Genomic DNA, 17712 nt, shown 5'->3' on the forward strand with positions numbered 1-17712 from the left:
AAAATATCTGTAGCCATGTCCTGGAAACGAAGCTGGCGATGGCCTCGCTGAGCGTGGTGCTCCAAGATCAGCGAGAGAAGGTTGTAGGAATAGAACGTCACTAGCGCTGTCATGGTGAGGAAGAAAACTCCAGCCACCCAGCCCAGCAAGGACAGCGCAAAGGGAAGACTCAGAATCGCCGTAGACTATTGATGTGCTTAGATGGTAGGTGCAGTGCCACGATGATCCTGTTGAGAGAAGTTAGCTTGCTGTTACAACTGAGTAGTTAGTGCTAGATCTTGACTACTGAAACTGTATTTAAGAGACCATTTGTAATAATACTGGTAGAGTAGTAACTGCAAACCATTCTTCAGAAAGTTCTTTCATTCTACGGATTTCTCTGACATGGTATCAGAGATTCTCTTCTCCAGTAATGGATTCATCATCAATCTCCACCATGGATGCTTCACCATCCTCTTCAAAGTTCATTCCTATAACCTTCAATCATTCAATCTCAGTTAAGCTTGATAACAACAACGTCATTCTTTGAAGGAAACAAGCTATGGTTGCAATCAAGGACTACAAATTACAAGGCTTCATTTCAGACACGAACTCACAGCCATTGAAGTATCTTATTCAAGAAGATCAAACTCATGATAAGATAAATCCAGATTTTCTGGATTGGAAACAACAAGATCAACTTCTTGTATCCTGGATTTTTGTCATCAATGACTGAAGGAATTCTTTCTAGAATGGTTAATTGTGATACAACAACTCAGATTTGGAGAACTCTACAACAATACTTTGCGGCACAAAATCAAGCCAAGGTAAATCGATACAAGACTCAACTTCAGAAAATTAAGAACGATTCTTTAGGAATGAATGATTTTCTGTTAAAGATTCATAGCTTAGTAGATCATCCAACTCTTGTTGGTCATGAACTCTCACCAAAAGATCCCATTGAAGCTATATTTGAGGCTTTACCCTCAGAAGATGACACATTCATTACAGCAATTAATTCACACATAGATTCATATACAATAGATGAGGTTGAATCTTTACTTCTTTCACAAGAAGCCCGGATTAAAAAGAATTAACAGAGGTTGGACTCAGTGATAGTTAATGTTGTACATATGAATATTAATTCTGGTAGTCTTGGAACACTGGAAAGAAGAAGTTTGGTGATTTCAGCAATAATCCATTTGGAGGTTATGACTCTCAATATGGCCAAGGCCAAGGTTTCTTTTCTAGTCCTAGCAGTTTTCGTGGAAATGCCAACTTCGCTTTCAATAAGAATAGTCACAACTTTAATAGAGGAAGAGGTAATGGTCAATTTGGTGGTCGAGGAAGACATGGTATTCAATATGGTGGTCGTGGCTCTTAGAATAACAATAAACCTCAATGTCAGCTGTGGGAGGTTTAGTCATATAGTGCAACAATGTTTTTATAGGTTTGATCAAACGTTCATTGGTTCATCTCAGTTTTAAGGCCATTTTTAGAACACATCAAATTCACACTCACCTATGACAACCATTCTTGCCACACCTGAAACAGTCTGTGACACCAATTGGTATCCTGATTCTGAAGTTTCCAATCATGTTACAACAGATGCAAGGAACTTGATAACAAAAACTGATTTTCTTGGCAACAATAAGGTTCACATGGGTGATGGTAAAGGTCTAGCTATTAAACATGTTGGTTAATCCAGTTTCTTTTTGCCTTACAATTCCAAACTATTGTCCCTTCAACATCTTTTACATGTTCCTGCAATTACCAAGATCTTGCTTAGTGTCTCAAAATTTGCTTTTGATAATCATGTCTTCTTGGAATTTCATCCTCATTTTTGCTTTGTGAAGGATTAGGATACCAAATCCATTCTACTAAAAGGAAGATTTAAAGATGGCCTACATGCTTTTGATCAGACACAACTGAATCTTCAGAACAAGTGACAATCTCATCCTTCTTCCAACATTTCTACTAGTCATTCAGACCTTCTTTCTTCTATGCCACAACTTACAGCTTGTTCTTTTTTTGTACAACCTACAGCTTATTCTTCAGTTTCTGATTACAGTGTATGGCATAATAGGCCACCCTTATGATAATATTGTACGGTTTGTTTTGTCCAAATGTAACCTCTATCATATACATAAAACTGATACTTCTTTCTGTTCAGCTTGCTGTTTTGGGAAGATTCATAAATTTCCTTTTTCATCTTCTGAAATAATCTATACTAACCCACTAAAAGTTGTACATTCTGATCTATGGGGTCCTACACCACATCAGTCATCTAGTGATTATAAATACTACATTCACTTCATTGATGAATTCTCTAGATTCACTTGGATCTATATGCTAAGGAACAAATCTGATGCCTTGCAAACCTTCATTCATTTTAAAACTTAAGTTGGATTGCAACTTTGGTTATAAGATCAAGACAATCCAAATTGATTGGGGTGGGGGGAGTATAGAGCATTTACCGATTATCTTCTATGTTGTGGAATTGTTCATCACACTTCTTGCCCTCATACACACCAACATAATGGCGTAGCTGAGAGAAAACATATGCACATTATTGAAAATGGCCTAACTCTTTTAGCTTAATCATCCAAGCCTTTAAAGTATTGGGATGAGGCATTTAGAGCCTCTGCTTTCCTACGCAATAGACTGCCCACACCTCTTGTTTCTTGAGGGTGAAAAAACCCAACCCAAGGATGTTCTGACTTGGAATAGAAGAAGATGAACAAAAAGGCAATAGTCTATATTAGGCAATGTATTGATATGTCCTCATTCCATCATGTGGCAAATGAAATAGATGTTTATGAACTTTGGAAGAAATTGGAGTCAATGTTTGAACAAAAAACTGTTGGGAATAAAATTTTCTTATTGAATAAGTTAGTGAACTTGGATTCAAAGGAAGGAATTTCAATGATTGATCACTTGAATGCCTTTTAGAGTATGGTAAATTAGTTGTGAATGGATTAGCAACCATTTTACATGTAAGTAAATATTTCAAGATTACTTACTTTTTATGCAATAACATCTCTTATAAAATTATTCTTGGTATATAAATGTTTAGTTATTCCACGATTGAATGCTTTACAAAAGTGATAGCAGCTTGATTGTTGCTATCGATTGTCATTGACTAAAAAAACAGCTATGATCATTCCTAAGCTTTGCAAAAATCTTCTTAACCATATTGTTTTTTGTATTGCAACTCACATACGATAAATTTGGGTTCCATGATTGACAAAGATGTACAAGTTTGTTTCTTGATTCTTCATGGGATGATACAATTATTGAGAAAAAATTAATGACATGTGGATATTGATTTGCACTCATTAAGATCACTTGTCCAATCAGCATATGAATAACCAATAAGCCCAACTCTTTACTTTGATAACAAAGGGAATAGTCCAAAGTAACCTTCAGCTACCTAGGAATTTTCTTTACGAATCTCCAATACATCCTTCCAAGATTCTCTTTGTAGGGACTAACCATCCTAATAGTATAGCAGGCATTTGGTCTTGTACCCATTGTAGTATATATTAGACTCTCAAAAGCATTTGAGTATGGAATTAGTCATTTCTTCTTTTCTTTTGGAGTTTTTAGGCCCTTTGTTTTGCTTGCATACTCACCTCTTGTAAATGGAGTGTCAATGGATTTGCAATCTTGCATATTAAATTGTTAGTATTTTCTTAATATAACGTACATGTGAAAAAGCCACTAGTTTATTAAACTCATATTTATGGATCTTTACTTTAATAATGTAAGATTTTTCTCTTGTATTAATGATTTGAACAAACTTGAAATCATGTTTAACTATAAGTATATCATCCACATATAAAGATAATAACACATATTTATCTTTGTGTCACCTAATACAAAGATAATGACCTTCATCAATTGTTGCGAAATCATACAAAGTGATTACACAATGAAATCTCAAGTACCACTACCTAGATGATTATTTAAGGTCATCAATAAATTGATGTAAGTAGCACACTTTATGCTCTTGGATGTGTATAATGAAACCTATTGGTTGTTCCATATAGATTTCCTTAATTATTCAACTCTCCATGAAGGAAAGTTGTCTTCGCATCCATTTAGTGTAGTTCTAAATCCATATGAACCACTTTAGCCGGAATGAGGCAAATTGAAGCAAATTTGACTATTGGGAGAAGGTTTTCTCATAGTCCATGCTCTCTTGTTGGGTATAACTTTTAGTCACTAAAAGAGTTCTGCATTTTTCAATGGATCCATTTACCCTTCCTTCATTATAAGAACACTTTCTTCCCAACAACTTTTCAATCTGAAGACAAATCAACCAAGTTTAAGGCTTGATTATTTTGTATTGATTCCAATTCCTCTTCCATTACTTCTCTCTATTCATCCTTATATAAACAAGTAAGAGCCTCTTGATCTGACTTAGATTCAATATCATCACATTGAGTTATAATATAAACTTCTCCTTTGATTTCAAATTGTCATTAAGGAATAATTTATTGAGAATGTTTTCTCAAGATTGGCTCCCTTAGTATATTTGCTACAAGTACTAGTTCACTCTTACTCAGTTTAAGCATCAATTGTTGTTTAGGTGCAGATCTTGTGTTGGGATCCATTATTTCATAAAAACATAAATCACTATCAATTTTGCCTAAACATAGGAAATCATCTTTTAAGGACGTGACATCTCATTATTTTAATTAAGCTACCATACCATCTTCATGCTTACCTATGAACACATATCCTTTAAACTATTTATCATATCATATAAAGATATACTTCCTTCCTCTAAGACCTAATTTTCCATATTTATGAGAAGGATTGTCAACATAAATCATCAATCCCTAAGGTTACAAATTACTAAGATCGGGTTTTCAATTAGTCAATTGCTTATATGGAGTAAGTACTACAAAATTGAGGGTACTCAATTAAGTACATGAGTTCAACAATGCATCTCCCTAATATTAAATTGGAAGATTTGTTTAGGCCATCATTGACCTAACCATGTTTAACAGTGTTCTATTTCTCCTTTCAACAACATAGTTTTGTTATGGAGTCCTTAGAATAGTCAGTTGTCTACTAATACCATTTTCATCACATAAATCTTTGAATTGCTCTAATAGATTTTCTCTATTGTAGTCTATTCTTAATGTTTCAATTTTTTGTCAAACTTATTCTCTGTCTAAATGTCTCTAAATCAATCTTAGATTATTTTAACCAAGTACAGACTATTATAAACCAAATGTAGGTTAATGTGAGAAGCTTGATAACCAAATAATAGTAGAGAAAGTTATGTGATCTTTAAGTGTGAAATTCAAATATGTTGTTGTAATGGTTGAAGAAGGAAATGATATATTCACTCTCATAGTTGAAGGGTTGATGAGTTTATTGTGTTCGCATGAACAAAAAATGAATAAAATAATCTACTAATTTAGAGCAAGTTTTATAGAGTAGAGCATCTATAGGTGGTCATGGTGGCCAACAAGGTCGTACAAGTCATGGTCATGCTCGAGGTAGAGGAAGATACAACAACTCCAACAATAGAGATGGAGATGTGACAAAAATTATTCTAAAGGAAACGACAACAGTATTGGCTCTAAAGACAAGTCATACATATAGTGTCTCAAATGTAAGAGGTGTGTACACTATAAGTTAGAATGTCAAATGAAATTACAAAATGAAGAAATAGAGTAGGAAAACACCGTTGATGTAGAGGAGAATTTTGCATTAGCCTATAATATAATAACATTAAACTTAGACCACAAAGATATTTGGTACCTTGATATAGGATGTGATAATCAAATGTGTTGTCATAAATGAATTAATCAATTAGAGGAGAAGTTAATTTTGGAAATAAATTCAAAATCTCAGTCATAGGAAAAGGTAATATTAAAGTATGTTCTAAAGATAGTACTAATGTTACTATAGCAAATATATTTTTTATTCTAGATCTTTTTTTTTTTTTCAAATTTGTTGACCATGAAACAATTGAAAAAAAAATAAAAATAAAAATTGCATATCACTAATATCTCTAATGGAGTTTGCACTCTTCGTGGTAAAAATAAGAAGATGATTGCAAAAATGAAAATGACAAAAAAATATGATGTTTCCAATGTTTCTTCAAAAGAAATTTCATTTTGTTTAAAGGCAAACAATAGAAGATAGCAATGAGCTTTGACGTCTTCGATTTGGTCATCTCAATTTTTGCATGACAAAGCTTTTGGTTCAGAAGATTGTGGTAATAGGATTACCACTTATTAATGTTCCAGATTGGGTCTGTTAAGGATGTTTTCTTAGAAAACAACATAGGGATTGTTTTCTAGTTGGAAGATCTAGAATAGCTAAACAATCTTTAGAGTTAGTATATACAAATATATGTGATCCTATGAGGTAAAATCTTAGTCACAACAAATATATTTTAACCTTTATAGATGATTTTACAAGAAAAAATTGGATTTATTTGTTAGGGGAAAAGTTTAAGGCTTTTAACAAGTTTAAAGAATTCGCAATTCTTGTTGATAGAAAAAGTAGTTGCAATATTAAAATATTGAGATTAACCTTTAATAAATTTTATAATTATTGAAAAAGTGAAGGTATTCAACAATAGTTGAAACTAGTTATACACTTCAATAAAACAGAACAATTGTAGACATGGCAAGAAGAATGTTAAAGGCCAAGTCACTTCCATAACTTTTGTGGTAGAATCTGTTACTTGTGTAGTGTTGTTATTGGATAGGTATCTTATTAAAACAATTTTTGAAAGAACACCTTAGGAAGCCTTGAGTGGTCAAAAGTCATAAGTTTTTTTTTTTGCGAGTTTTTGGGTGTATTACATGCATATTTCCTTATACCAAAAGAGCATATAAAAAAGTTTGATGATAAAAAACAAGAAGTGTATTTTTGTTGGCAATGGTGATGTAACTAAAGGTTACAAATTGTTTAATCTAAAAACATGGAAGTTGATTGTGAATAGAAATATTCTATTCCTAGAAAATGAAAGTTGGACATGGACTCAAAAACAAAATGAGGAAAAGGAGTTTTAATTGAAGAAGACTTTATTGAAGACAATGAGTATTAGAAGGATTCTACAACAGATAATTCTATTTTAAACACACCTTCTCATATTATTTCTACATGTCTAAAGGATTATAAAGTTGTGAAAAATAGTTAAATTACTAATGAAGGTTTAGTTAACTTTTGTCTGTTTGTAAATTGTGATATGATTTCATATGAAGAAGCAACAAATGATGAGAGGTAGATTCAAGCAATAAATGAAGAAATTCAATCAGTATAGAAAAACAATATATGGGAGCTAACTACTCTACCAGTTGGAAAGAAGCTCATAAGTGTTAAATAGGTTTATAACGCAAAGTATAAACTTGATGGTAAAGTTGATTGATTTAAGGTAAGGTTGGTGGTAAAAAGCTACAAACATAAGCTATGTATTGATTATTTTCAAGTTTCTAGATTAGTTGCCTAACTAGATACCATTCACATGATAATTTTACTTACACATCTAAAAGTATGGAAAACTCACCAAATGGATGTTAAGTTAACTTTTCTCAATGGTGTAATTCAACAAGAAGTTTTTGTTGAACAACCACTAAGATATATTAAGGAATGGAAAGAGAAATAAGTTTATAAAGCTAAAAAGGCATTGTAGGGGTGAAAGTAGGCAATATGTGCTTGGTTCATGTTGATCTATAATTATTTATTATAGCATAGTTTTCAAACATGTCCTTTTGAGAGCACACTTTACATCAAATCAAATTCTAATGGTGATACGGTTGTTGTATGCCCTTATATGGATGATTTAACTTTTACAAAAAAAAAATTAATAAATATTAATAGCTGTTTGAATATTTTAAGAAGGCATACACAAAAATTTTAGATGATAGATTTGGGATTAATATCCTATTTTCTTCTAATTGAAATCTAACAAACATACAATATTTCATTGTAGACCCCCATTTGGGGCTCATTTTCTATAGCTTGCTTTTAGCCAGGTGTCACCATCTGGGGGAAGCCACGTGTCACATTTTGACTAGCTGCTAGAGAATCACAATAGTGGAGTTGGAGGAGCAATCAGGGGTTGACACCTGTAAAGGTGATTCTGAGAAAATCTGCTGGCCGTTAGTGCAAGCTGGGAGGAGCGTATGAGGAGAGGATGCTTTTTTGCTGCCAGCTGCATGGTAGTGGAGAGGGGATTTTAGGTAGCTGCAGGTGATTTTTGGGCAGGGGGGACGGTTAGAGATATTTTTGGGGGCGTCAGGGAAATCTTTACAGAGAGAGAGCTTCCATTGCCATGGTGGAGATTTTCTTGGGAGGGGCAAATCCGGGAGAGAATAGGAGAGGTGGTCCGGTGTGCTGCCGTTGGAGATATTTTTAGAGAGAGAGGTGATTTCCAGGCTGCTGGTGAGAGAGCTAGAGAGAGGTAAGCCCGTCAGTTTTGTTGGCATTGGAGGGAGGCGTGAGAGAAAAGCTTGAGAGAAGGGTGCCTTGGCTGCCAGGAGATATTTTGAGGGAGAAAGACTAGAGAGAGAAAACAGAGAGGAGATCCCTGGAGCTGAGGGGTAGGCAGGTTTGGGCTGCAAGAGAGAAAGAGGGAAGTGGCTTAAGCAAGAGAGAGAGAGGTCTCCGCCGTGGGAGGGATTTTGTTCTGGAGAGTTTAGACAGTGATTTTCCTGGAGGGAGACATTTTGGAGGCTGACGTTTACAGAGAAGGCTGAGAAGAGAGGAGAAGGGTTGTAGCATGTTAAGAACCAAGTAGCTTACGTTTGAAAGGAATCGCACAGGTTTAGCATTCCCATACTCTGAGTTCTCCATTATTACTGTCTTGCTATGCATTCTGCTGATATCTGGATATTTGCTTTGATCATCTAATGTGTTAAACTGGTTTTTCATGATTATGTGCTGAATCTCTGTTTCCCTCTGTGTGCATTGCGTGTTCATTCTGCCATTTGTTTGCGCGTTAATATCGTTCGAATTTCACCCACCGGTTCTTTTTTTTTAAGGCTCCCTAAATCTTCATTAAGGTGGAGTTTAGATTTAGCGGCATCGTTCACTCCTATGTATGCCCTGTTTTTCTTCACCCTCTTTCCTCTGTTTCTGTTTGTTTTAGTGTTGGGCTTTTTGTTTGAGTTTGGCTATATACCTAGCAATTTTTCCCTCGAAAATGTTTTGAGGAGAACTCAAATGAAGAAGATGGTGGTCTTTGGTGTCAGTTTGGCTCTTTCTCAGTAATGCAGCTAAGGAGAATCTGGTGAAATGGGGTTGTCTCTTCACGCTTTCATCATCTCTGTGACGAGGAGTGTCACCCACATTCAGATATGAATAAAGAATAATATAAGCAGCGATAATGGATGGTATTTAATATCCGAGAAAGAATCCCAGTTTAGTCAATGTCGGAACAGTCCTTACTTTTGGATGGCTGGATGTGCAAGTGGTTTGGTGACCTTCATTATTAATTTGCTAGTATGAACAATTCAGGGCATGGCCATGTGCTCCGATAGAGAAGGAAAAGCTGCAAAGGTATGGGAGTTTAGTTTATGGGACAAGCTGTGGGTGAGATGCCAGTCACCGTCTTTGGTATTGGGAACCTAGAAACGAATTTGTTGTTGAGTCCATTGATGTGTTCACTGACAAGGACAAGGTCGCTGTCCACTTGAAGGGTGGTGCCAAGAAGCCACCTAAAAGACTGTTGATGGCCCCTTAATGGAGGACTGGAGATGTGGGAGAGCTATTTCATTCAACATCATTCTTAGCAGCATTGAAGCTGCCAAGGCTGCTGGCAAAGTGTTGCCTTCATTAAGTGGGGGATTGATTGGAATGGCTTCTCGTGTTCCAATTGTTGATGTGTCGGTTGTTGACCTCACTTTCAGACTAGAGAAAGTTGCTGCCTAAGAGCAAATTAAAGCTGCCATTAAGGAGGAGTCAAAGAGGAAAATGAAGGGGACTTTGGGTTATACTGAAAATGATGTTGTTTCCATAGATTTCATTGGTGACAATGGGTCCAACATTTTTTATGCCAAGGCTGGAATAGCACTCAATGAGAAGTTCTTGAAGATTGTCGCCTGGTGTGACAATGAATGGGGTTACAGCTCCCGTGTGATCAATTTGAGTGCCCGCATGCCGTCCTACAAATCATCACTATCTTCCATGCTCATGCTCATGCTTACTGCCATTGGAATAAACAACCCTACGCATCCCACCAACCCGTAGTCTATCCCTGCGCATGCATGACTGCCCCAAAATCCTTCCAATCACCATTGACAACGTCCCAAATTCATCTACCCGTGTGTATGGACCCATGCAAACCTTTCCATCATTTTTTTCCATCTTCACTCCCCCCATATCACTATGCTTTACATGCCCACAGCCCACTCCCTCACCCCTATACTTCACTATACCCATTTTCTTTTTTTTCTTTTTTTATCCTCATCATCAAAGAAAGAGAGGCGAAATCTGCAGAAGGAAGTTTTAGCTGCTTTGTTTATCACTTCTGAGAAGCCTGAGGAGTTGCCTGCAAGAACAGCTAAACCCAGGCCAGTGAGAAAATCTGGAGTTGCAGGAAATCTGGTGCAGTCCCATCCACTTAAATCTTGTCGCAAGGCAAGGGTTTGCTTGTTTCCCTTGAACTCAATGACGGGTCCTATCCGGCGAACCTTCAGGTCATCGTTGACGCCGCCGTAGCGCCTCTGGGCCAGCTCGTGCAGATCAGCACGTGCGTGCACGTGGAGAGCTCGCTCAAGGTTCCTCCTGAGGGGACGAAGCAGAGGGTGGAGTTTAGGGTTGAGAAGGTCCATCACGTTGGTCCTGTGGATCCAGCCAAGTATCCGTTGCCTAAGACCAGGCTAACCCTCGAGTTTCTAAGAGTTTTTGTTCACTTTCGGTCAAGAACCAACATGATTCCCGCGGTTGCCAGAATATGTAATGCATTGGCTTATGCTACCCACACATTCTTCCTAAATCATGGCTTTCTCCATGCGCACACTCCAATTATCACCACCAGTGATTGTGAGGGTGCTGGTGAAATGTTTCAAGTTACAACCTTGATTAGTGATGCGGAAAAGGTGAAAAAGGAGCTTATTAAGAATCCTTCTCCATCAGAAGCTGACATCGAAGCTGCCAAGGCACTTGTTAAGGAGAAAGGAGAGGCTGTTGCCCAACTAAAATCTGCTAAAGCCAGTATGGGGGAAATCACCGCATCTGTGGCTGAACTTAACAAGGCTAAGGAGAATCTCTCAAGGCTGGAAGAGCGATCTAAGCTTAAGCCTGGTATCCCTCAAAAAGATGGGAAGATTGATTATTCCCAGGATTTCTTTGCCCGTCAAGCATTTTTGACTGTTTCTGGCCAACTGCAAGTTGAGACTCATGCATGTGCTATTGGCAGTGTTTATACATTTGGGCCAACTTTCCGAGCTGAACACTCTCACACATCAAGGCATTTGGCAGAATTCTGGATGGTGGAGCCTGAAATAGCATTTGCAGATCTTAAGGATGATATGAATTGTGCGGAGGCCTATGTGAAATTTCTTTGCCAGTGGTTACCTGACAATTGCATTGATGATATGGAATTCATGGCTAAAAATTTTGATAAAGGCTCCATTGATCATCTAAGAATGGTTGCATCAATGCCCTTTGAGCGAATTTCATACGCAGAGGCAATCAAACTTCTGGAGGAAGCAGTCAAGAAAGATAAGAAATTTGAGAATAAAGTGGAATGGGGGATTGATTTAGCATCTGAGCATGAAAGATTCTCGGCAGAGGTATTATTTAAGAAGCTTGTTATTGTTCATGATTACCCAAGAGGAATTAAAGCATTCTACATGAGGCTTAATGATGACATGAAGACTGTAGCAGCTGATAAGCCACTGAGGCAGGAAGTGAATATACATTACAATAGCAACAGTGGCAACGACAGTGGCAATAATAGCACAGAGGAGAGCTCCAGCCCCACAGACTTTGACCTCCATGAAAGCTTGGAGCCCATCCTCCTTAATCAAGCCTCATTGGTGAAAGCTTGGCATGGCCATTTTTGGGCCATAGTGCCATTTCCCATTTCACCTTCTCTAATTTTGAAAAATATTCTTTTAAATCCCTTTCTTCAAATAATTTTCTAGATCTTAGTTTGTTTTAAAATAATTTCAAACTCATCCATTTTTCATCCTTAGTTTTTTTCTTAGGTTCCAAAAATCCATTTTTCCAATAGAATTTTGCTGCCACTCTTCTTGGCAAGCCATTTTCACATCTCTTTTGTTTTTTTTTTAAATGTTTTAAAATAAGCAAGAATCAAAATTTGTAATTCCTAATGATGGAATTTACGGATTTGGTTCATGCAAAATAAACGGGCTTTGGTGGGGGCCCTACATCAAATAAATTTGCTTTAAAATAAAAATGAATTTTGAATGAAATATCATGCGTGCTATTGGTGCTTCTTTATCTGTTTTGGTGACATGAGTGACATACTTTATGTTCATTACTATGCACTAATCTCATTTTGTGATAGCGCGTTGCCGTTTGCTGATCAGGTACGCGTCCACTTCCACTTCAGTTATCCTCTATTGCATATTCTGATACTCATATGTGCATGATTGATTCGAGTATTTATTGATTTTCTCATTGATTGCCATGTCAGCTTCACCTCATTAGTAGAGACCCGACTTAGGGACTTAGAGGGGTGCTACGGTCTTTACCGTACCTTCCCGATAAGTAACCTGACCCCCGAACCCGATCCGATTTTCGTAGATCACCTTTTCCAAAATAAGGAGTCACACTTAGGGTTTTCTTTCTTATTTTGTTTACCCTTTAAAAATAAAACAAAAATAAGTGGCGACTCCAAGTCATTTTCAAATAATCAATAAAAATCAATTTTTCAAATAAAAATCGAGCTCGCCATCGAGTGGGAAACGCATGAGCCGAAATGCGGGGTCCACATTCATCTCATAAAAGAAGTATTTCATAAACATTCTAAAGCAATTCAAGATGGAGTCATCTTCAACAAATTGTACTCCTATTGCAGAGCGACTAGAAAGGAAAAAAGAAGGCAATGGATAACTATTCAATCCCATATATTTCAAGGAGATAGTAAAAAGTCTTCATTATTTTACTTTTGCCATATCAACTATTGTTTATAGAGTAGGGACTATCTGTCGATTTATGGAAAAAAAAACCATATTAGTCACACTTGCAAGCAATATATTGAATTTTGAGGTATATAAATTGTACTTATGATTATGGAATTTTCTAATCCTACTCAAGAAAGTTCAGTTTAGTGGGTTACACAAATAATCACTAGGAATGTGATACAGAGACTAGAAAGAATACTTCTAGGTGGAGTCCTTAAAAGCATGACATGATGTAATAATAAATAGAATTCATTATTATTTATATTATGATTCTAGTTCTTCTTTCTCTATCCTATTTATGCATTATATAGGCTTCACATATCTTGCATTGCATATAACTTGGGTGCATTAAGTGTTGTACAAAAGATCAAAGTCATAAGTTCCTTGCAAGTAGATGATTTGTTCATAATTGGTTTATGGACTTAGACCATCTATTTTATGTTGTAGTGCACTACATCATAATTAGATGGATGACTAGTCTTAGAAATCGGGATGATTTTCTCATGGTGAGTGTATTAATGCGTATGATTACACATAGGAGTTGCGCTAACTTAGAGTAACGGTTGTGATGACTTAGAAGAGTAACATTGAAGAGAAAAGGTTATGCTACTTTGGTTATGAGGGTTGCAAGTTAAGCAAACTTACCAACATACATAGGCTTTACTGCTAAGATTTAATAAACTAAACACAAGCCTTTTGACATGAGGAGGAACCCATGTAAACCATCTGATTGTGAAGATAAAAAAAAGAGTGACAGAAAATCTTTGTTGCAAATAAAATACTAAATCCTATATACATAGTAATCTTGGTCAAGAAAAACTGGAGAAAATATCACCAAAACTTATAGTATTCTAGGTTGTCGTCCTTAAGGAACCAAGAAATTTAACTAATCTTGTCTAAATCAAATCAAGTACAATGACCCTTCAATGGAAAATTGATTAGATTGGTAAACTGAATTTTTAATTGAGAAAACAATGATAAACAAATCTGGAGATTTTCACCAGTCCAGGTTTTTTTACCAAGGATTAAGGGATAACAAGTATTGGTTAAAGAATTTTGGTATTCCAAAATTGAATCACTAACATAGGCCATCCAAGTCTGGAACCATGTTTTAATATTTGAAATCCATTCTTTAATAGTCTTCTAACAAGTAATGTTTTAACATTTAAGATATTTAAAACCCCAAATTCATTTGGTATATTCTCCTCAATTATCAATCACATAGGACCATACCAAGTCAGCCATTAATCACAATCCCTATGCATCAAAGGACCCCTAGCATGCATCCCATGTATCTAAAATTTTAAAAATTTTAAAACATTTTTAAAGAATAAGAAGATAAATTTCATTGTTTTATATTAAAAGTTTTATATTTTGTATTTAAAAAAAAAATAGAAAGTGCATCCAAACACCAAACCTTCTATATAAAATGCAAAACACACTTAAAAAATTAAAATGATGATTTTTTTTAAAAACTAATTAAAAAAATAAGATATTAAAATACATTCACTACCTCATATTTAAACATATTTTAAAGTAACTTTTAGATACAAAAATAAGTCTATACTTTTTTTTATGCACGTTTCTTCTTTTCATAGAGAAATTATTACTATTTACGGAAAACGGCCTAAACAATCTTTTGAATTATTCAGTATAAGAGTTTTGCTTCGATGAGAAAAAAAATGAAATTTATTGGATAGGTTAATGATGAAAATTATATATAATTCTTTTCATAGGGATATGCAAAGCTTGATGGTTCCATATTTATACAATCTATTTATGGTATTATACTGCGTAACTGGATCTGCATGGTGAGTCCTTCCTCAGAACTGAGATTGAAGATACTCAACCACATTCTTGTCCACTTGGAAGGCCTTTGTGAGAACATCAGCTGATATTGCTGGCTTTGATCCAAACACTGCATTTGCAATGGTGATCACGCCTGGGTTCTGGCTACTCAATGAAGCAATGGCCACTGCGTTTGTTGTTCCCACATTGAGCTGGAAGTGAATGAGACCTTGTGGGAAGACGAAAACGTCTCCTTTGTAAAGGACCTTGGAGATGAGGCGGTTGTCAGGATTAGAGGTGACAAAGCCCACATAAAGTGCCCCCTCCAAGACAGTGAGGATCTCTGTGGCTCGAGGGTGGATGTGGGGAGGGTTGAGACCGTATGGCGCATAGTCAACCCGAGCCAGGGAAACGCCAAGGGTGTTGAGTCCAGGTATCTGTGCCACGTTTGCTGGTGTGACCATCGACCCAAGTTTGTTTGATGTATTTCCTGGAAGACGAAGCCCCGAAAAGAAGAAATCATTTGGCGTTGCAAGCTTTGGATCCTTGCAGAATTTCCCATTCACAAACACCGCAAAGCAACAAATATATTAGGACTTATGTAGCCTTAGAAAGATCAATATACATAGATGAGAATACTAGAGAGAGTATGAGTATTTTACCAGTGTCCTTTGTATCGTTAACAGCTACACAGAAGTCCTGAAGAGGACTGGGATCAGAGGCAGAGGCAACAGAAAATGCTGTGGCCAAGAGTACAATGTACGCAAGGTGTTAGCTCCCATCTTCTTCATGTTATACAGTGAATTCTTTTTGAGTAATCTCTGATGGAAGAGCAATGAATTTTACTAATACAATGGTAGCTAGAGTTTCTTTGATTTGCAATTTTGAGGATTACCCAATTGTCTATTTATAGATGAAGAGTCTCAGACATGTTCCAACTTTGAAGCAGTCTCATAAGATTCATTAAGCAAAAGTCAAAATTCACAACGAATCTACTTAATTGATCAGGTACTTTGCGGATTAATTAATCTTTTGGATAACCTTTGAGTTACCTCTAGCCGGCTAACAGGTCTGTGAATCTGTGATATATAAGATCTGTATTTTTGGTTTATTTATTCTGCTGTAGCAGTTTTGACCACGTCCCATGCCATCTACCAGGTTTCTTGAGGTGAAGAATATGTTAATATTTTGCCAGAACTTAGATATGTAATTAGAAGAGATCCAAGGAAGGTTATAAGACTAGTTCTACTTATTTAAGAAACTTTGCAACTCAAGTTGCTCAAGGGACTTCCCTTTGACATTACTTTTAGAAATCATTTCTAATACTAGAAAATATTTTTAAAAATTTGAAAAATGACTTTCAGTGCTTTCTTGAGAAGCACTTGCTAGTATATCTCCCAAAAACACTTTTTAAAGAAATCATTTCAATTAAGAGTATGTTAATGGAATTAAGTTGGACCAGGATGGGCAAGATCATAAGTAATTGTTCAATTTGACTTTTCATTTAACTGATTCCCTCTGCTTTGATTTGTTCACTGACTTTTCATTTATCTCAAGGATGGGATGCCGGACACAGACCAAGCACCAAGGACCCACCAAGGAGCTGACTTCAAACAACTATATTTTGAACTCTTCTATTTCTTCTACTCAATTGTATTGGAATATTGAAAAAATTTATTAGTTGTAGTCAGCGAAATCTTCCATTTTGAGTTCTCTTGTTAGAACTTACACAAAATATGAATTAATTCATATATAAGTTCATCATATAGACACTGGTTTATTAAACAAAGATTTTACAAATTGAAAGGATCTTGCGAACATCAACCAACATAACATCATGCAGTGTAATAATTAATTATGTAGTAAGACTGAATTAATTAAGTTGTTACTTGTTGTATACGTACAATATTTAAATGGTCGTAGAAATCAACAAGCTAAGACAAACTTTGATGACTTGGTAATTTACATAATTTGTTTTTCATTTGGATTAGAATAGTTAGTATCGTTGAAAAGTTAAACTTGATTTAGAAACTTTCTAAATAATGGAATCAGATTTAGTTTCTAAAAATCAAGAGAATATTTTATTTTTGATTGGTTATTTTAGTTTCTATTTTTGACTTGTTAAATCATGGAAGGTTTCATATGTTATTATTAGGAGTTTCTATTTTGTTAAGTGTGAATAACTATAAATAAGAGATTTTGTAATATTTGAATAAAAGAGTGGTGGTACAATAAAAGTTTTTAATTCTCCCTAATTTTATTTTCCTTTGTAATTGTTTGTATTTCTCTATTAACCATATACTCCAACAAATTAGGATCAAAGTTTTTGCATGCCCAACAAATTTGTATCAGAGCCATGTGAAAAATATGGCAAGTGGGATATATCTGTTTCAAGGTTCGTAACTCAACAAAGATAATTAAAACAATTGGAGTATCAAGATAAAGACTTCGATTCGTAATTAAGACGCATGGAAGGTTGTAGGGAAATACCACAAAGAACCACAGGATGAAACCACTTTGTCCCCAAATCAAAGGGATTTTTTTAAAAAAATATAATGAAAAGAGACAAGAAAGCTTCCATTTCTTCAAATTGATGAATGATAGTTTTTCATTGATTTTTTCATTTGTTCATGTACAGAGTATATATAGAGGGTAATCACCATTCTAAGAATGGGAAAGAATGATACAAGGAGAAAAGAACAACTAATATCCTAATATCTTAACATTCCTAATATCTAAACATTCTTAATATCTCAACACTCCCCTTCAAGTTGGTGCATAGATGTCACACATGCCCAACTTGTCTAAAAATTTT

At 35.5% G+C, this 17712-nt stretch overlaps 1 protein-coding gene and 2 pseudogenes across 1 annotated transcript; 2 read left to right on the plus strand and 1 right to left on the minus strand.

Annotated features, from left to right (window-relative positions):
* The first annotated feature begins 38 nt into the window (after positions 1–38).
* Positions 39–10613, plus strand: LOC109124151 (glyceraldehyde-3-phosphate dehydrogenase-like; annotated as a pseudogene).
* Positions 10221–12167, plus strand: LOC100258072 (asparagine--tRNA ligase, cytoplasmic 1). Its single transcript, XM_019225923.2, has 3 exons — positions 10221–10277; positions 10432–10530; positions 10599–12167. Exons 1-3 carry the CDS (start codon positions 10221–10223, stop codon positions 12102–12104), a joined length of 1662 nt encoding a protein of 553 aa, XP_019081468.2. The 3' UTR covers positions 12105–12167.
* A 2607-nt stretch (positions 12168–14774) lies between these two features.
* On the minus strand, positions 14775–15665 carry LOC109124152 (putative germin-like protein 2-1; annotated as a pseudogene).
* Positions 15666–17712: the final 2047 nt, after the last annotated feature.

This window comes from Vitis vinifera, chromosome 16 (genome assembly GCF_030704535.1).
Source record: "Vitis vinifera cultivar Pinot Noir 40024 chromosome 16, ASM3070453v1".
Taxonomy (NCBI): Eukaryota; Viridiplantae; Streptophyta; class Magnoliopsida; order Vitales; family Vitaceae; genus Vitis; species Vitis vinifera.

What these genes read in the sequence shown, in the direction of transcription:
- LOC100258072 (XM_019225923.2), top strand. Translation starts at nt 10,221, where the DNA reads ATGACTGCCCCAAAATCCTTCCAATCACCATTGACAACGTCCCAAATT. An exon ending in CGTCCCAAATTCATCTACCC is followed by an intron (nt 10,278 to 10,431) that starts GTGTGTATGGAC and finishes TCATCATCAAAG; the next exon opens with AAAGAGAGGCGAAATCTGCA. An exon ending in GAACAGCTAAACCCAGGCCA is followed by an intron (nt 10,531 to 10,598) that starts GTGAGAAAATCT and finishes TCGCAAGGCAAG; the next exon opens with GGTTTGCTTGTTTCCCTTGA.